Here is a 20,651-nt window from a genome sequence, read left to right as displayed (position 1 = left end):
CCATATTTGGTAGTGAGTGGAAACGCCAACCGGATGCTTCACATTTATACATCTGGTGAAATATATGTCTTATTGTTCTATCGGCGTTATTTTTTTATTACTTCCGGGTTTCGTGTTTCAATAGAAACCGCTTCCTGTTCGTGCTTTACGATATTGTGTTACTGTTAAATCGACAATGTATATTTTACTAAACCACCAACCAACTAAATGTTAAAACTACAAATGACTGCTAGAATTTGAGGCGAATCGTGTTCTCCTCATTGGAAGTCGCAGCTGCAGATCAACTTTGGGTTTTAAACAGCTATACTGATAACAGCGCTCCCCATGTAAGACTCAAGTTACTTTGAAAGCTACTGCCACATTATATTGACAGGACTTTTCTTTAGGATCCTCTTTAGGACTCTGTGTAATGAAGAAGAGAGGGAGACGAGCGCGGCTACCCGATGTGGCAGAAGGACAGAGAAGCCAGACTCAGTCAGTGGCTGGAGTCAAGAAACCTGCTGGGCGGCGAGAAAGACCAAAGAATGCTGTGAAAACAACTCCACCATCAGTTGCATGTGATGGAGGTTTCGAGGATGTTGGTCCAAGCGACAGATCTGCAAGATTACAATTGAGCACAACTGTGTCAGTTGTGGAGATAGAAGGGGAGGAGCATCCAGAGAATAGATCAAAGAAATCAGGTGAGTCCCCAGCAAAATTCTTGACAGATCAGTCTAGATTGACGTCAATGACCGGTTGTCATGTGTTTTTATTTCCACAAGGTAAAGGATCAGCTCTTACACTTTCTCAAATGCAACCTCCTTGACTCTTGCAACAGGTATGGGCAGACTCAGCACTGCATTCTGTCGACTCTGTCATGGAAAGTTCTCACCTCGGAGGCTGCGGCATGCCTTTGACAAGTGGCCAGGAGAGCTGGAGGGGGTCCCTGACCAGACAGAGCCAGCCCAGTCGCCCCTGCTTTTCTACACAGACTTTCAGCGCCTAGTGGGAGTGCCACTGAACCGTGACCCACGTCTCTCACAATTTGTCTGCAAGAACTGCCATACAAAATTCTACAAGTGCCACACTATCCTGCTCACATTTCTGCAGAGAGTAAACCTCTTGCCATCTGTGAATGTGCACACCAGAGACAGGTGAGGACAAATGCGAGCAATTGTAATGTCACAGGGTAGAGAGCGGCGATTGTAAACCTATAGGAGGGTCAGTAATGAGCAGTGAAATCAAAACATGATGTTGATTTTGGTTTCAGGAAAAGTTCAGAGTGCTCTCAATCAACAGTGCGTCCCAGCTTGTTGTGTAAGTAGATACATTCCATCAGGACAAGATGATTACCAGATTTTGATACGCAGAGATAACCACTTACTAAATGTCCCATTTCTCTTTCCTCCAACCTGACAACCAGCCCTCCCTCTCCCAGCATTCTCCATCCCCTCCGATCCCAAGTGTCTCCACAGCCTGGTGTCCTGGGCCCACCACCATGCAGAGGACTGCCGCTCCTGCCCTGCCCTGAAAGAAGTGCTGGAGGGGCAGTGTTGGGGCTCAGTAAGGGCTGTCTGGGCGTGTGTGGATGGACATAGTTACATGATGGACACACAGACCAGAGCAAATCCTGGACACACTGGGTGTGATCCCCTACTGGAAGCTGAGGAGCAGCCAAGAGGGAACCGAAACCCTGTCAACACCACCATGCCCCAGGCCAGTCCAGCTGCTACCCCACTGACTCAGAGGTCCATCAACACTGATGCTACTACCACCAGTGCAGATGGTGAGACAGCTTTTGGTGCCTCAAAATTACACTGAGAAACGGGAACACACCATATTTAATTTCAGTATTCAATTAAGTATAGTCTTGATTGCATTGAAATGTGACTCTTTGTAGGTGGTTACCATCTTATGTTTTGACCCTCTTGTTCCTAGAATTTCTCTTTGCTAAGGAGACACCCTCCCCTGCACCAGCCCCACTCATGGACAGGACAGGTGACATTGACCTATATGACCGGTGAGTCAACAATGACACACATGGTTCAAGTTCTACAATTCTGGGAAGTTCAGATTGGTTAAACTATAGGCTGTGTGTGTTCATGTGAAACCTTAGGAACATGTCCAGTGAGGATGAGTTGGAAGATAAAAGGAAAAGTGGATCCTCTGATGAATTATTTGAACCATACCCAGAAAAGAAGTGAGTGGATTGATGTGGGTTCTAGCTATTTTGTATATCAAAGCAAAATAATGTACATGGAACAATTCGTATTGATACACACAGTAATAACATAGTAACACATAAGTGGACAGTAAGAGCACTTATCAGAGCAACATTGGTAGTGGAAAAAAGGGCATCAAATGCATGAKTGTTTTCTCCCCTTTCCCATGGCTTGCAGAGTTGCCTCCCCGAAGAAGAGAACCAGAAGAAAAGAAGCAAAAACTCCCAAGGAGCCTAAAGTTAGAAAGAAGCCAGGACCCAAGCCTGGCTGGAAGAAGCCAATCAAGTCAGAAAGGTACGGTAGAAGCTGTCTGGGGGCCAAAGCACCAGATCTTTGTAGTAGAACAGATGTTAAAATCTTGAATTGGAGTGTAGCTGGTAGTGGAGAGTAATACATGTGAAATATCCATGTTTGTTTTTTGTTTTCAGAGAGGAGCTGCCCAATATCTACAAATGTCCGTACCAGGGCTGCTCAGCTGTGTACCGAGGAGCAGACGGCATGAAGGTCAGATACAAGTCATCCTTACGGCACTGCTTATCCTCTTATGGCCATGACCATTTCTATTAATACATAAGTGATTTCTGAGAGCTGTTTTTATCTGTGGGGTACAGAAACACATTAAGGAGCACCATGAAGAGATCCGTGAGCGACCCTGCCCTCACCCTGGCTGCAACAAGGTCTTCATGATTGACCGCTACTTGCAGCGACACGTGAAACTCATCCACACAGGTAGGTTTGGACTGGCTAATACTGAGGACTAAGGCTAATCTCTTTGTGCCCTGGTCAAGCATATTGTACAATATAGGGATTAGGGTGCCATTTGGGCGCAACCTGAGAGATGTTTGTGTGCTTGTATTAAAAGGCCCAGTGCAGTCAAAAATGTGATAATCCTGTTTTATATTTATATAATAATACTGTGAAATTGTGAAAATKATGATGATGCCCTTTTAGTGTAAGAGCTGTTTGAAAAGACCGCCTGTTTTGGTGGGATGGAGTTTTGGCCTGCCTAGTGACATCACTAGCCAGTGAATTATTTAATAGAGTTTCAAACCTCTCTGACAGTAAGATAGTTTTCAGTTTTCGTTTTTCCCCTCCCCACTCAGACCACTCCCAAACAGTCCAAGCAAAATTATTGCTTGAGAAATTGCTCTTTGCGACAATGTTAGTTGAAACAATCACAGTAAGGTACTTAATTGCTACCCAGAAATAATTTGATATTGAGATAAAAACAGCTGCATTGGACCTTTAAGTTTGACCCTTTTCCAGAGGTGAGGAACTACATCTGTGACCAGTGTGGTCAGACCTTCAAGCAGAGGAAGCACCTGTCTGTGCACCAGATGCGCCACTCAGGGGTCAAGCCACTACAGTAAGTACAGAGGGGCATAAAGCTCATATCAGAAGGCAAGGTTCTGCGTTGTGAGGGGTTCAGGCACTGATGAGTCTGTCAGACTGTAGCCAAGCCTTTGATTACAGTGCATTCGTAACGTCTTTAGACCCCTTCCCTTTTTCCACATTTTGTTACGTTACAGCCTTATTCTAAAATGGGTTGAATAAATACAAATCCTCATCAATCTACACACAATACCCCATAATGACAAAGCGAAAACAGGTTTAGACATTTTTGCAAATGTATAAAAAAACAAAAACTGATACCTTATTTACATAATTATTCAGCCCCTTTGCTATGAGACTTGAAATTCAGCTCAGGTGCATCCTGTTTCCATTGATCATCCCTGAAATGTTTCTCCAACTTGATTGGAGTCCACCTGTGGTAAATTCAATTGATTGGACATGATTTGGAAAGGCACACATCTGTCTATATAAGGTCGCACAGTTGACAGTGCATGTCAAAGCAAAAATCAAGGAATGAGGTCGAAGGAATTATCCGTAGAGCTCGAGACAGGATTGTGTCAAGGCACAGATATGGGGAAGGGTACCACATTTCTGCAGCATTGAAAGTCCAAGAACACAGTGGCCTCCATCATTCTTAAATGGAAGAAGTTTGGAACCACCAAGACTCTTCCTTGAGCTGGCCGCCCAACCAAACTGAGCAATCGAGGGAGAAGGGCCTTGATCAGGGAGGTGACCAAAACCCGATGGTCACTGACAGAGCTACAGAGTTCCTCTGCGGAGATGGGAGAACCTTCCAGAAGGCCAACCATCTCTGCAGCACTCCACCAATCAGGTCTTTATGGTAGAATGGCCAAACAGAAGGCACCCCTCAGTAACCGCCCGCTTTGAGTTTTCCAAAAGGCACCTAAAGGACTCTCAGACCATGAGTAACAAGATTCTCTGGTCTGATGAAACCAAGATTGAACTCTTTGGCCTGAATGCCAAGCGTCACATCTGGAGGAAACCTGGCACCATCCCTACGGTGAAGCATGGTGGTGACTGCATCATGCTGTGGGGATGTTTTTCAGCGGCAGGGACTGTGAGACTAGTCCCGATCGAGGGAAAGATGAATGGAGCAAAGTACAGAGATCCTTGATGAAAACCTGCCTCAGAGCGATCAGGACCTCAGACTGGGGCGAAGGTTCACCTTCCAACAGAACAACAACCCTAAGCACACAGCCAAGACAACGCAGAAGTGAACACGATTGAAAATGGCTGTGCAGCGAGGCTCTCCATCTAACCTGACAGAGCTTGAGAGGATCTGAATGGGAGAAACTCCAATTACAGGTGTGCCAAGCTTGTAGCGTCATACCCAAGAAGACTCGAGGCTGTAAATCACTGCCAAAGGTGCTATAACAAAGTACTGAGTAAAGGGTCTGAATATTCATGTAAAATGTGACATTTCAGTTTTACATTTTTTTWAAATAAATGTGCACAAATAAAATAAACTGTTTTTGCTTTGTTATTATGGGGTATTGTGTGTAGATTGATGAAAGAAAAAACTATTTAATCAATTTTAGAATAAGGCTAACGTAACAATGTGGAAAAAGACAAGGGGTCAGAATTCTTTACGAATGCACTGTATGTGGTATGATTTGGGTTAATAAGAATTAATGGAAGGAGGAATTGGGACTGGATAAGGACATATATGGCTGTAAAGCCGATACCTCTGTGCCGAAATCCCTGATGCAGTAAAAAATGTAAAACATTGAATATGAAGTAAGCTTTGTGACATATTTGAATGCAATCCATTACCTCTTTGTTTGTCTGAATTTGTGGGTTTTACTCACCATCCAAGCTTTTGGGAGAGCGCGTGGTACTCTTTTGATTTGTGACACCCTCAAATGAAATGTTATTTGTCACATGCGTCAAATACTGCAGGTGTAGGTAGTCGAGGTCGACCGATTAATCGGCATGGCTGATTTTAATTAGGGCCGATTTCAAGTTTTCACAACAATCGGTAATCAGCATTTTTAAGATGCCGATTATGGCCGATTTACATTGCAATCCACGAGGAAACTGTGTGGCAGGCTGACCACCTGTTACGCGAGTGCAGCAAGGAGCCACGGTAAGGTGCTAGCTAGCATTAAACTTACCTTGTAAAAAAACAATCAATCTTCACATATTCACTAATTAACTACACATGGTTGATGATATTACTAGGTTAACTAGGTTGTCTTGCGTTGCATATAATCAATGCGGTGGCTGTTAATTTATCATCGAATCACAGCCTACTTCAACTAAGCCAAACGGGTGATTTAACAAAAGCGCATTGCTGAAAAAAGCACAATCTTTGCACAAATGTACCTAACCATAACAATTGTTTACAGACAGATTATTTCACTTATAATTCACTGTATCACAATTCTAGTGGGTCATAAGTTTACATACACTAAGTTGGCTGTGCTTTTAAACAGCTTGGAAAATTCCAGAAAATTATGTCATGGCTTTAGATGATTCTGATAGGCTAATTGACATCATTTGAGTCAATTGGAGGTTTACCTGTGGATGTATTTCAAGGCCTACCTTCAAACTCAGTGCCTCTGCTTGACATCATGGGAAAATCAAAATAAATCAGCCAAGACTTCAGAAAACAAATTGTAGACCTCCACAAGTCTGGTTCATCCTTGGAGCAATTTCCAAATGCCTGAAGGTACCACGTTCATCTGTACAAACAATAGTACGCAAGATAAAACACCATGGACCACGCAGCCGTCATACCGCTCAGGAAGGAGACGCGTTCTGTCTCCTAGAGATGAACATACTTTGGTGCGAAAAGTGCAATCAATCCCGAAACAGCAAAGGACCTTGTGAAGATGCTGGAGGAAACAGGTACAAAAGTATCTATATCCACAGTAAAACAAGTCATTTTCCTCATAACCTGAAAGGCCGCTCAGCAAGGAAGAAGCCACGGCTCCAAAACTGCCATAAAAAAAGCCAGGCTACGGTTTGCAACTGCACATGGGGACAAAGATTGTACTTTTTGGAGAAATGTCCTCTGGTCTGAGAACAAAAATAGAACTGTTTGGCATAATGACCATCGTTATGTTTGGAGGAAAAAGGGGAGGCTGCAAGCCGAAGAACACCATCCCAACTGTGAAGCACGAGGTGGCAGCATCATGTTGTGGGGGTGCTTTGCTGCAGGAGGGACTGGTGCACTTCACAAAATAGATGGCATCATGAGGATGGAACATTATGTGGATATATTGAAGCAATATTTCAAGACATCAGTCAGGAAGTTAAAGCATGGTCGCAAATGGGTCTTCCAAATGGACAATGACCCCAAGCATACTTCCAAAGTTGTGGCAAAATGGCATAAGGACAACAAAGTCAAGGTATTGGAGTGGCCATCACAAACCCTAACCCTCATCCATTGAGAGAATTTGTGGGCAGAACTGAAAAAGCGTGTGCGAGCAAGGAGGCCTACAAACCTAACTCAGTTACACCAGCTCTGTCAGGAGGAATGGGCCAAAATTCACCCAACTTATTGTGGGAAGCTTGTGGAAGGCTACCTGAGTTCAACAATTTAAAGGCAATGCTACCAAATACTAATTGAGTGTATGTAAACTTCTGACCCACTGGGAATGTGATGAAATAAATAAAAGCTGAAATAAATCACTCTCTACTATAATTCTGGCATTTCACATTCTTAAAATAAAGTGGTGATCCTAACTGACCTAAGACCTAGAATTTTTACTCGATTAAATGTCAGGAATTGTGAAACTGAGTTTTTAAATGCATTTGGCTAAGGTGTATGTAAACTTCCGACTTCAACTGTATATATTTTTAAACCTGCATATTTAGTTAAAATAAATGAATGTTAGCAGGCATTATTAACTAGGGAAATTGTGTCACTTCTCTTGCGTTCAGTGCAAGCAGAGTCAGGGTATATGCAACAGTTTTGGCCGCCTGGCTCGTTGCGAACTAATTTACATTACATTGAAGGTTGTGCAATGTAACAGCAATATTTAGACTTAGGGTTGCCACCGGTTCGATAAAATACGGAATGGTTCCGTATTTCACTGAAAGAATAAACGTTTTGTTTTCGAAATTATAGTTTCCGGATTTGACCATATTATTGACCAAAGGCTCATATTTGTTAGAGCAGTCTGACTGAGCAGTGGTAGGCAGCAGCATGCTTGTAAGCATTCATTCAAACTTTACTGCGTTTGCCAGCAGCTCTTAGCAATGCTTGAARCACAGCGCTGTTTATGACTTCAAGCCTATCAACTCCTGAGATTAAGCTGGCAATACTAAAGTGCCTATAAGAACATCCAATAGTCAAAGGTATATGAAATACAAATGGTATAGAGATAAATAGTTGACGCGTCATAATTCCTATAATAACTACAACCTAAAACTTCTTAACTGGGAATATTRAAGAACTGGGAATATTGAACCACCAGCTTTCATATGTTCTGAGCAAGGRWCTTAAACGTTAGCTTTTTTTTACATGGCACATATTGCACTTTTACTTAATGCAAAAACACAGTGTTGGAGAAGTATTTAAACCAAATTTAGCATGTTTCATTTATTTGAGACTAAATAGATTTTATTTATGTATTATATTAAGTTAAAATAAACGTGTTTATTCAATATTGTTGTAATTGTCATTATTACAAATATATATATAAATCGGTATCGGCTTTTTTTGGTCCTCCAATAATCAGTATCGGTGTTGAAAAATCATAATTCGGGCAACCTCTAGTGGGTAGACCTTGGCATATAATGCTTACTTACAAGCCTTAACCAACAATGCAGAGTAAGAAAATATTTGCTAAATAAACTAAAGTAAAAAAAWWWAAAAACACCATAACAATTACGAGGCTATATACAGGAGGTATCGCTACCGAGTTAATGTGCAGGGGTACGGATTATTTGAGGTAATTGATGTCATATGTACATGTAGGTAGGGGTAAAGTGACTGCATAGATAATAAACAGCGAGTAGCAGCAGCGTAAAAAAGGTAGTCAATGTAAATAGTACGGGTAGCCATTTGATTAACTGTTCAGCATTCATATGGCTTGGGGCTAGAAGCTGTTAAGGAGCCTTTTGGACTTAGACTTGGCTCTCCGGGTACCACTTGCTATGCGGTAGCAGAGAAAAGAGTCTATAACTTGGGTGGCTGAAGTCTTTGACAATTTTTAGGACCTTCCTCTGACACCGCCTGGTATAGAGGTCCTGGATGGCATGACGCTTGGCCCCGGTGATGTATTGGGCCGTACGCACTACCCTCTGTAGCGCCTTGCGGTCGGGCAGTTGCCATACCAGGTAGTGATTCAACCAGTCAGGATGCTCTCGATGGTGCAGCTGTGTAACTTTTTTAGGATCTGAGGACCCATGCAAAATCTTTTCAGTCTCCTGAGGGGGAATAGTTGTTGTCGTGCCCTTTTCACTACTATCTTGGTGTGTTTGGACCATGATGGTTTGTTGGTGATGTGGACACCAAGGAATTTGAAGCTATCGACCCGCTCCACTACAGCCCCGTTGATGATGTGAATGGGGGCGTGCTCGGCCCTCCTTTTCCTGTAGTCCACGATCAGCTCCTTTGTCTTGCTCGCGTTGAGGGAGAAGTTGTTGTCCTGGCACCACACTGCCAGGTCTCTGACATCCCTATAGGCTGTCGCAACGTTGTCAGTGATCAGGCCTGCCACCATTGTGTCRTCAGCAAACTTAATGATGGTGTTGGAGTCGTGCTTGGCCACGCAGTTGTGAGTGAACATAGTGTACAGGAGGGGACTGAGCACGCACCCCTGAGGGGCCCCCGTGTTGACGATCAGCATGGCAGATGTGYTGTTGCCTGCCCTTACCACCTGGGGGAGGCCCGTCAGGAAGTCTAGGATCCAGTTGCAATAGGAGGTGTTTAGTCCCAGGGTCCTTAGCTGAGTGATGAGCTTTGAGGGCACTATGGTGTTGAACGCTGAGCTGTAGTCAATGAACAGCATTCTCACGTACAGTACCAGTCAAAAGTTTGAACACACCTACTCATTCCAGGGTTTTTCTTTATTTTTACTATTTTGTAGAATAATAGTGAAGACAACAAAACCTAGAAATAACACATATGGAAACATGTAGTAACCAAAAAAGTGTTAAACAAATCAAAATATATTTAATATTCTTAAAAGTAGTCACCCTTTGCCTTGACAGCTTTGCACACGTTTGGCATTCTCTCACCCAGCTTCATGAGGTAGTCACCTGGAAGGCATTCCAATTAACAGGTGTGCCTTGTTAAAAGTTAATTTGTGGAATTTATTTCCTTTTTAATGAGTTTGAGCCAATCAATTGTGTTGTGACAAGGTAGGGGTGGTATACAGAAGATAGCGCTATTTGGTAAAAGACCAAGTCCATATTATGGTAAGAACAGCTCAAATAAGCAAAGAGAAACTACAGTCCATCATTACTTTAAGACATGAAGGTCAGTCAATACGGAACATTTCAAGAACTTTGAAAGTTCCTTCAAGTGCAGTTGCAAAAACCATCAAGCGCTATGATGAAACTGGCTCTCACACCAAAGAAAGACCCAGAGTTACCTCTGCTGCAGAGGATAAGTTCATTAGAGTTAAATGCACCTCAGATTGCAGCCCAAATAAAAGTAACAGACACATCAACTGTTCAGAGACTGAGTGATCAGGCCTTCATGGTCGAATTGCTGCAAAGAAACCACTATTAAAGGACACCAATCAGAAGAAGAGACTTGTTTGGGCCAAGAAACACAAACAATGGACATTAGACCAGTGGAAATCTGTCCTTTTGGTCTGATGAGTCCAAATTTGAGATTCTTGGTGAACGGATGATCTCCGCATGTGTGGTTCCCAACGTGACGCATGGAGGAGGTGGTGTGATGGCGTGGGGGGTGCTTTGMTGATGACACAGTCTGTGATTTATCAAGGCACACTTAACCAGCATGGCTACCACAGCATTCTGCAGTGATATCACATCTGGTTGGCGCTTAGAGGGACTATCTTTTGTTTTTCAACCTGATAATGACCCAAAACACACCTCCAGGCTGTGTAAGGGCTATTTGACCAAGGAGACTGATGGAGTGCTGCATCAGATGACCTGGCCTCCACAATTACCCGACCTCTACCCAAATGAGATGGTTTGGGATGAGTTGGACTGCAGAATGAAGGAAAAGCAGCCAACAAGTGCTCAGCATAATGTATGTGGGCTACTCCTTCAAGCATTCTAGGTGACTACCTCATGAAGCTGGTTGAGAGAATGCCAAGTGTGTGCAAAGCTGTCCGCAAGGCAAAGGGTGGCTACTTTGAAGAATATAAAATATATTTTGATTTGTCTAACACTTTTTTTGGTTACTACATGATTCCACAACCATCTCTGCCTTTCAAAGCAACTTGGCGTTCTTGGGCACAGGGACCATGGTGGTCTCCTTGAAACATGTAGATATTAGAGACTCAGTCAGGGAGAGGTTGAAAATGTCAGTGAAGACACTTGCCAGTTGGTCAGCGCATGCTCGGAGTACATGTCCTGGTAATCCGTATGGCCCTGCAGCCTTGTGAATGTTGACCTGTTTAAAGGTCTTGCTCACATCGGCTACGGAGAGCGTGATCACACAGTCGTCCGGAACAGCTGGTGCTGTCATGCATGCTTCAATGTTGCTTGCTTTGAAGCGCGCATATAAGTCAATTAGCTCAGCTACACAATTTTTTTAACTTATGGTCCACTGCATGAAAATCAGTCAGATAATTAAGTCGCCTTATTCATAATCCAACATATTATCCACATGTACAATCCAACATGTACTATATCCACATCATATAGTGCCAGTCAAAAGTTTGGACACACCTAGTTGTAATCCGTAATAGTTTGCAAGCCCTGCCACATCCGATGAGTATCAGAGCCGGTGTAGTAGGATTCAATCTTAGTCCTGTATTAACACTTTGCCTGTTTGATGGTTCATCGGAGGGCATAGCGGGATTTCTTAAAGGTGTCCTGATTAGTGTCCCGCTCCTTGAAAGCGACAGCCCAAGCCTTTATCTCAGTGCGGATGTTGCCTATAATCCATGGCTTCTGGTTGGGATACGTGCGTACGATTTCCATGGGGACGACGTCATCGATGCACTTATTGATGAAGCTGGTGACTGATGTGGTATACTCCTCAATGCCATTGGATGAATCCCGGAACATATTCCAGTCTGTGCTAGCAAAACAGTCCTGTAGCTTAGCATATGCGTCATCTTACCACTTCCGTATTAAGCGCGTCACTAGTTCTTCCTGCTTTAGTTTTTGCTTGTAATCAGGAGGATAGAATTATGGTCAGATTTGCCAAATGGAGGGCGAGGAAGAGCTTTGTATGCGTGTGGAGTAAAGGTGGTCTAGAGTTTATTTCCTCTGGTTGCACATGTGACATGCTGATAGAAATGAGGTGAAACAGATTTAAGTTTTCCTGCATTAAAGTCCCCGACCACTAGGAGTGCGGCTTCTGGATGAGCATTTTCTTGTTTGGTTATGGCCTCACTAAACCTTTTTATCTTCACTTTCAGGTGCGAAGTGTGTGGTTTCCAGTGCCGCCAGAGAGCATCGCTAAAGTACCACATGACTAAACACAAGGCAGAAGCTGATCTGGAATTTGCATGCAAACTGTGTGGAAAGCGCTTTGAGAAGGCCCACAACCTCAACGTCCACATGTCCATGGTGCATCCCCTCACACTAGCAGCTGCCGGAGGAAACATCGACAGCCCCTCCAACCCTGCTATCACCAACATAGAGACCATCACAGAGACTGGGGAACTGAACCCTTACACCAGTTGACTAACTTGATTAGGCCTGTGACCCTCAAGGAGATATAACAACCACAAAGACACCTAAACCACAAAGTATAACAGGGCTAGGGAACTAGATTCAGCTGCGGGACGATTTCTGTCTGAGCGGATGGTCAGAGAGCCAGTACATAATTATAATAACTTTGTACAACTGCAAATTGACCACAACTAAGGCAAAGAAATCACTTGCGGGGCGGTTTTGGCCCACCAGCCGCCTGTTGCCGACCCCTGCTCTATAAGGAGTCTGGTGTAGAATGGTCATTGAGGTAGAGAATAAGGTTATTATAAGTTATACGTGCACTGTGTATAAATGACAGTACTTCTAAAAGGAGCACAGCTAGCGGATCCTCTTTCAAAKTCAGGTAAGCTGTGTGATACTTACTTTAGTGTTGTACTGCTCTATAATTATATCCTTAAGGCAACATTATCATGTAGCTAGCCAAGTATATTCTTCATGGGAGGACAAAGACCAAGTTTTCAAACTCCCCCATACATCTTTATATATATTGTTCATGAAGGAAGGCAAGTTGTCATGATTCAAGGAAGCCAAATTAGTAACAGTCCACAGGTGTGCCTGTAGCCCCATATATATTTCTCTCACACACACACAGTCCATTCTGAAATTATTCAGACCCCTTCCCCTTTTCCACATTTTGTTCCTTTACAGCCTTATTCTAAATTGTATTAAATAAATACAAATCCTCATCAATCTACACACAATACCCCATAATGACAAAGCGAAAAAAGGTTTTTAAAATGTTGGTCTATGTATTAAATATACATAACATACCTTATGTAAATAAGTATTCAGGCCCTTTGCTATGAGACTCGAAATTGAGCTCATGTGCATCCTGTTTCCATTGATCATCCTTGAGATATTTCTACAACTAGGTTGAAGGAATTGTCCGTAGAGCTCTGAGACAGGATTGTGTCGAGAGACAGATCTGGGGAAGGGTAACAAAGAAGGGTAACAAAACATTTCTGCAGCATTGATGGTCCCCAAGAATACAGTGGCCTCCGTCATTGGCCTCCGCCCAGCCAAACTGAGCAATTCGGGGAGAAGGGCCTTGGTCAGGGAGGTGACTAAGAACCTGCTGGTCACTCTGACAGAGCTTCAGAGTTCCTCTGTGTAGATTGGAGAAGCTTACAGAAGGACAACCATCTCTGCAGAACTCCACCAATCAGGCCTTTATGGTAGAGTGGCCAGATGGAAGCCACTCCTCAGTAAAAGGCACATGAGAGCCCGCTTGTAGTTTGCCAAAATGCACCTAAAGACTCTCAGACCATGAGAAACAACATTTTCTGGTCTGATGAAACCAAGATTGAACTCTTTGGCCTGAATGCCAAGCGTCACGTCTGGAGGAAACCTGGCACCATCCCTACAGTGAAGCATGGTGGTGGCAGATTCATGCTGTGGGGATGTTTTTCAGCGGCTGGACTGGGAGACTAGTCAGGATCGAGGGGAAAGATGAAAGGAGGAAAGTACAGAGAGATCCTTGATGAAAACCTGCTCCAGAGCGATCAGGACCTCAGACTGGGGTGAAGGTTCACCTTTCAACAGGACAACGACCCTAAGCACACAGGCAAGACAACGCAGGAGTGGCTTCGGGACAAGTCTCAGAATGTCCTTGAATGGCCCGGACTTGAACCCGATCGAACATTTCTGGAGAGACCTGAAACTAGATGTGCAGCGATGCTCCCCATCCAACCTGACAGAGCTTGAGAGGATCTGCAGAGAAGAATGGGAGAAACTCCCCAAATACAGGTGTGCCAAGCTTGTAGCGTCATACCCAAGAAGACTTGAGGTTGTAATCGCTGCCAAAGGTGCTTCAACAAAGTACTGAGTAAAGGGTCTGAATACTTATGTAAATGTGATATATATTTTTTGCTTTGTCATTATGGGTTATTGTGTGTAGATTGAAGGGGGAAAACTATTTAATCCATTTCAGAATAAGGCTGTAACATAACAAAATATGAAAAAAGTCAAGGGGTCTGAATACTTTCCTAACGCAGAGGAAGTCCAACTCTTGGCTTAGGCTGGAAGGGCTGAGTTGAAAGACTAGAGCTGCTGTCAGGTCCAGGTCAACACATAAGACCTCCAGCTAAGGAACAGGGGAGAGAGAGAGGGTCACTCAATAGGGTATTATRTGGGTCAAAGAAAGTACAATGGTATATCAATCTGCTGTGTTTTGAAAGCCATTGGTAAAAAGCAGAGTCTGACATGAGGTGAAGCCCAGAAAGTTATCATAGGCTGTATTTGTGTAATGTTTGATGTTTGTGAAATCCTAATAAATGTATCATTATGTCATATCCAGCTGATTTCAACCCAGTCCTACTCTATGGGCTACAGACTGCGATCAGCCTTGCTCTGGGTGGTCAGTGCACTAATGTGTTACCTGGTTAAGCTGATGTTGAGACAGTGAGGTTGGGGATGTCAGAGAATCTTCAGAACCACCTACTGGGCCCGAGTCAGAATCTGGGAGGGGGTCCATCTGTGAGACCAAAACGCAGATTCAGAAAAATGCTACTGTAAGTAGTTTGTTGACCACATACCACAACCATAGTGTAGATGTATRATTATTAAACATGATTATCTGTGCTTTTTTTGCGAATCAAAGTAAGCTCACCTCATCAGTTGGGTGCTCGGTCACAGGGAAAGAAGTCTGGCCATCCATAAAGAGCTTGATAAGGGATGAGTAGCAGAGCACAGGAACCCTGGGGCCTACAATGTCCTCTCCAACATCTCAGAGTTAAGATGGGGGACCAGGCTGGAAGGGAAACAGAACACAATACACATACAGAACTCGCATATAAACAAGAAGATGGATGACACTGAGGACAGCACTGACAGTTTGACCAAGTAAATATACCTGTAAAAGGATAAAGTCTTATGTATTCCTCTAATGTTACCATGGCTACAGGCTGGTATGGGCTTTGTTCTTGATTTAAAAAAATTATATATAAATACCCAATATAACATCAGAGACACAAAATGTTGTATGATAAACATTACAGTTATGTGGTGTTTTGTTAGTGTAAAAGGTGTTTTAGTCTGTTGAATACATTACTATTACATAGTTTAGTATGTAGGGCTAGGAGTTCCCTGACCACATAACCTATCCAGGAAAAACTCCTGGCATTGACTAAATCCCACAGTGCCCCCACCTTTCCCACCCACCCTACTAGCACTGACTTTGAGGAAAATGTACTTACTATAACTGTGATATGTGGTTGTCCCATCTACAGTGGGGAGAACAAGTATTTGATACACTGTCGATTTCGCAGGTTTTACTACTTACAAAGCATGTAGAGGTCTGTAATTTTTTATCATAGGTACACTTCAACTGTGAGAGACGGAATCTAAAACAAAAATCCAGAAAATCACATTGTATGATTTTGGGGATCCATAATAAATACAAATACAAATCAGCAGATTATGAAGGTGTTTTGGAGTGCAATGTTCAACCCAGTGTTCAAAAACTGTCTCTGATCAAGGTTGTGTGTCTTCCAGTAGGACAACTACCCCAATAACACATAAAACGCACCCTGGAATGGTTCAAGAAGAAGCACTGGACTGATCTGGAGTGGCGAGCGAAGAGTCCAGATCTGAATCACATCCATAACCTATGGCAAAATGTGAAAACAGCAGTTGGTGGAGGCCACACCTCTTCAGCAGTTTGCTGCGAGTAGGCCAAAGTGCCAGTAGAAAGGTGCAGCAAGCTCATTGATGGCCACAAGAAGATTTTGTTGGCCATTATCTTGGCTAAAAGCTGTGCAACCAAGTGCTAGCTCTGGGTTGCCAATTGCAATGTTGAAAATCCAATAAGGTGTGAAGACCAATTTTATTTTTTCAATTTCAACTTATTTTAGAAGAAATAAGGAATAATTTTAACAAAGTACAAGGGTGCCAATATATTTTGCCACAACTGTATATATTAAGAAACCTACGTATGTGTGGGTTTCGTTTTCTTGACCTTGAACGTTGACCTCTGTCCTTTAGGTGGTGTGAAATAGATTTTCTCAATTGGCTGTGTTACGTGTCCACTCTGTCAAAGCTTACAAACGTGGCTAGTGAATCTATTGAGCAAACATCTAGGTTGAGTTTGAAAAACTTTATGTGTCCTCACCTGTCTGTGCTGCTCTGCCAGCTGTCCCAACATCTCCAGGCTTGTCCTGATGCCCTGGCCCTGGCCACTCCCCTGGCCCTCCCATACACAGTGCAGACAGGCTGCCAGGAGAAGGGGCGGGGCAGAGGGAACAGGGCATGACACCCCTTCTTTGAACTGCCAAAGAGACAGCACATGAACTCAATCATCACTCTCAAAAATAACATTGAAATAAAAGTTTACATTTAGTTTGTATAGGAGTATTATCAGTAAATGTTCTATATACACAGGCATGTACGCATGATCCTGTTTTATCAGTAGGCCCACAAGTGACAGTCAGCCAGTACCTGCAGCTGCTGAGGCGACACCAACACAGGGGAGAGACAGCCCCACTAGTGCTGTCCAACACACACACACAAATTACACTCAGTCAGCATCATATATTAAAACTCTCAGATTAAGGTGTACTTCACCTCAGCTTAACAATCAGACGTGTTCCTGGTAGTATAATGTACTGTACACTAGCAGAGACGAGGAGCAGTGGACAGTGAAGACTGATCAGGGATTTGGTTTTGTTTACTTCTCCTGATGGACAGTTACAGCTCAGGGGACAGCCTATGAAAAATAAAAAGAGGGAAGATATTCCAATTTCTTATGATAAATATCACAATATGTTGTGTCTACCCATGTCTATAGCAGTACAGTTAATAATCTAAGAATGGAACCAAATTACTGTTAAGAAGTGTGCAGCTTGGAAGCTGCCCTTCCTCTGATACACAAAGAGATGCAGTATAACAATAATAATCAAATCTGGGAAACACATCATAGTATTTCTGTAAAAATAAATAAGGGTCTTGATTTCAACAGGTTTGGTCAAGATGAGAAGTGAACTATGGATTCACACATGTATTCAGACTGTAGCCAATTTAATCATCCTGCTCTGTAATAGTCCATCCTTCCCTCCCTCTCTTAACCCCTCCATCCTTCCCTCCCTCTCTTAACCCCTCCATCCTTCCCTCCCTCTCTTAACCCCTCCATCCTTCCCTCCCTCTCTTAACCTCCTCCATCTTCCCTCCCTCTCTTAACCCCTCCATCCTTCCCCTCCCTCTCTTAACCCCTCCATCCTTCCTCCCTCTCTTAAACCCCATATATGGGCACACCTGATACTAGTTGAATATATTCCATTTGATGGTCCTCACAATCCAGAGTCCTCTTCACTCTGATTTCAAAAACAATACTGATACTGAACTGACTTCAACAATGTTCTATTGGATTAATTAGAATGATCTGGGTTACAGATCAGTCCAATACTGACCCCGTCTGTTGGTCCATGATGGCGTTAAGAATGTGTGAGCAGACTGTCTCATGTCTCCTCCACAGCTCCCTTGGTCAATCAGAAAAGGGAAGGTATAGCTGCTGACACGCCAGCTGCTGGTACTCCTATCTGATACACACAGGCTCTGTTACATATTCAATACATCAATATATACCAAAATTAATCTGTGTGTTGTTTATTAAGGCATGTGCTTCACTTATCTGGGTCAGACAGGGCATCCTTACTCCTTTGCACTCTGAGTTCAGCTGCAAGCCACTGAAAATGACAACTTGACAAAGACGACAAATGGCTATAAAATGTATCATCAATATCAGCCAATGTGTTCCAAAGGGGCACGGACAACTTTGAGGAGGTCTATGCTTTACGACAAGGTTTTAGACTGTGCAGGTTTTAATCTGTTGCCTCACCTGGTATTCTGGGAGTTTTACTAGGAGACGGAAGGGGGGCGTGTTTCCATAGCGCCAAGTCAGATTTCCTCCCAGTCGTATTTGTGTCAGTAACACTTTTCCACAACCCATGATTCTCCTGCTCACCCTGTCTGTCTGCCTCCACATGATCAGATTCCCCACTCGCTTCAATCGGCAACCTCCTCGCATCTGGCATTAGTCTGGAAATTAGGTACAGCATCTGCAAATACACCATCGCACATGCACACACACCAATTCAGGGCTAGGCAGGACATGTCTCTGTGTAATCAAGCAGAGAGGTACAACTGTAGGCGTATGTGACATTCCGCTAAAACAGCAGCCCCCTGCTGCTTACATAAAGGGCATCTCAGAGTGTGGCTGGGTGATAAAGATCATTTCAGTGACACTGGGAAAATAACGTGCATACCGGTACCTTTTTATTGAGGCTGCAGGGATTATTTTACTGCTGCGGTTCAAACTGTGACTCAATCCTGCAGAGCCCATAGTACCCCTGCAGCCACGCAGAATCTGGCCAACAAAAACAAAGCAGTCCACATAAATACATATTATGATAGCACTGTCCTATTGAGCTAAAGTTAACTGTGCCTTTTGGTTTACAATATACCGTATAATTAGTATCATGTCATCCTAGATGCTGAGGGTCCCTCTCCAGTCTCACCCACCTAACACAGAAGAGCATGTTGGTTTGGGTGGGGCAGGGCAAGGCAGTGGCCAGTGCCTCCGGAACAGACACAGGGCCGGGCAGCAGGGGTGGGCACAGCTGCACGAGGGGGCACTGGGCCTGGGAGGCATGAAGGTGCACAATTCAATGATCCCCCTCTATATGGAAGGACAAAAGAAGACTATAAGAGGCTATAGGAAAAAGGAGAGGGGGGTAAGAAAGAGAGAGAGAGCAGGAAAATAAGATGGAGAGAGCGAGAGAGAGGGAAAATTAGATGGAGAGAGCGAGAGAGAGGGAAAATTAGATGGAGAGAGTGAGAGAGAGGGAAAATTAGATGGACAGAGTGAGAGAGAGGGAAAATTAGATGGAGAGAGCGAGAGAGAGGGAAAATTAGATGGAGAGAGTGAGAGAGAGAGAAAATTAGATGGAGAGAGCGAGAGAGGGAAAATTAGATGGAGAGAGTGAGAGAGAGTCTGTCTGTGTCTGCTGTCTGTGTCCCAGCAGGATGTTGACAAACTGAGACACCCAGGGGCTCGGTCTTGGGTCACAGAGCACATTAAGCTCAAAGGAGAGAAGTGCATTTTTAAGCTGACTTGCAGTTACACTTGTGGAGGCTAAGAACATCATAATATACACAACTATGTGCAGATGGACTGGAAAGAAAATCAAGTAGTGACAATTCTGTATTATTTGGTGGGCTTATTCCGGAGGCGTCCAAAAGTCTCTGGCAGAAGCTCCTGAGGATCATGTTCTCCACCTGAACATAGACAGGATAGACAGACAATGTGAGAGACCGAAACAGTGAGTGTGGCATCAGAAATAACTAGAACGACAGACAAATAGAGTAGGAAACGAAATAGTTGAGACAGAGCAGAGGAGAAAAACAGTAGAAGAGAGGTAGAAATGCAGAGACGGGAGAACAGTCGGCAGTTCCTGGCATTCCTTCCGACTTTATTGTGCAGCTCAGGGAATTCGACTGATCTACATGAAGCTTGATGATTGTCTGGCCAACCAGTTCCTCAGCACATTCAGGGAACACAATACTCAGCGTGTGGGAGATCCTGGCCAGACAACTCTGTCAAGTCAGAGATAATAAGACTGGTTTGATTTGTATGTGTGTGTGTGTTTTTGTTTAACTATTTGAACAAACAACTGGAATCAACATACACAAAACATCTGTATCAGACTCAAAGCGATAACAGAAAACTGTGTGGTCAGTCAGTGGTTGTATGGCTGTGAGTGTGAATACCAGAACTGACTTTTTGAGTGAATCTATGAAATTTATCCTGATATCAGGCTTTACATGCAGCTGACTGGACAGAGACAAAGAATACAATAGCTGGACAGAGCATGTGAACACACCATTCAATAAAATCCATTCATTTTAAAGCAAGAGAGCATAAGTCTTACCACATGTGGAGTTAGGAGGGCAGGGAGAAAACGAGTCAGGAAATATGACCTTCTGAAAATGCTGGAGTAGGAAAAGAGTGCAAGTGTGGTGACACATAAAAACAGACACAGTGCAGAACACAATACGATATGTATCAGTCATCAGTACATTGATCTCAATAGGTGATTTGTGAGAGTTATGCAGCATGTTGATGCTATATTTTAGGGTACCTACAAGGCCTCCATGATGACTGTGGCAGATATCCTTCCTGTGCTCTCAAACAAAGAGACTGCCTTGTCCACATCCTGACCCGCCTGACACTGGGGCTGAGAAGGCAGATTGCACACAAACACACAG

At 43.5% G+C, this 20,651-nt stretch overlaps 2 protein-coding genes and 1 long non-coding RNA gene across 5 annotated transcripts in view; 1 reads left to right on the top strand and 2 right to left on the bottom strand.

Annotated features, from left to right (window-relative positions):
- The window catches only part of vps9d1 (VPS9 domain containing 1), a 48,302-nt gene extending 30,358 nt beyond the window's left edge, over nucleotides 1–17,944 (bottom strand). Inside the window, exons 1-5 of one of the 3 annotated variants that reach the window (XM_023970798.2) lie at nucleotides 17,795–17,944; nucleotides 16,953–17,094; nucleotides 16,501–16,656; nucleotides 15,001–15,141; nucleotides 14,770–14,865 (exon numbers count right to left, since the gene is read on the bottom strand). In XM_023970798.2, the coding sequence (XP_023826566.1) occupies nucleotides 14,770–14,865; nucleotides 15,001–15,048 (144 nt within the window). In that variant the 5' untranslated portion in view covers nucleotides 15,049–15,141; nucleotides 16,501–16,656; nucleotides 16,953–17,094; nucleotides 17,795–17,944. Of the gene's footprint in view, nucleotides 1–14,769; nucleotides 14,866–15,000; nucleotides 15,187–16,500; nucleotides 16,657–16,952; nucleotides 17,095–17,794 lie in introns of those variants that run through there. The other 2 variants (XM_023970799.2, XM_023970801.1) reach the window with 2 other exon arrangements.
- znf276 (zinc finger protein 276) lies at nucleotides 96–14,683 on the top strand. Its single transcript, XM_023970803.2, has 11 exons — nucleotides 96–680; nucleotides 818–1,133; nucleotides 1,250–1,296; nucleotides 1,403–1,765; nucleotides 1,918–1,999; nucleotides 2,096–2,179; nucleotides 2,379–2,495; nucleotides 2,630–2,705; nucleotides 2,813–2,930; nucleotides 3,468–3,567; nucleotides 12,095–14,683. Exons 1-11 carry the CDS (start codon nucleotides 410–412, stop codon nucleotides 12,360–12,362), a joined length of 1,842 nt encoding a protein of 613 aa, XP_023826571.1. The 5' UTR covers nucleotides 96–409; the 3' UTR covers nucleotides 12,363–14,683.
- A 152-nt stretch (nucleotides 17,945–18,096) lies between the features above and the next one.
- On the bottom strand, nucleotides 18,097–20,074 carry LOC111952257 (uncharacterized). The gene is made up of 3 exons (XR_002875701.2): nucleotides 18,906–20,074; nucleotides 18,656–18,750; nucleotides 18,097–18,442 (listed from the first exon to the last, which is right to left on the bottom strand). It is a non-coding gene; the product is annotated as an uncharacterized lncRNA (long non-coding RNA).
- Between the last annotated feature and the right edge of the window lie 577 nt (nucleotides 20,075–20,651).

Source organism: Salvelinus sp. IW2-2015, linkage group LG26, assembly GCF_002910315.2.
Source record: "Salvelinus sp. IW2-2015 linkage group LG26, ASM291031v2, whole genome shotgun sequence".
NCBI classification, from domain to species: Eukaryota; Metazoa; Chordata; class Actinopteri; order Salmoniformes; family Salmonidae; genus Salvelinus; species Salvelinus sp. IW2-2015.
Note: the sequence above shows the minus strand (reverse complement) of the source record. Positions and strands in the feature narration are given on the sequence as shown.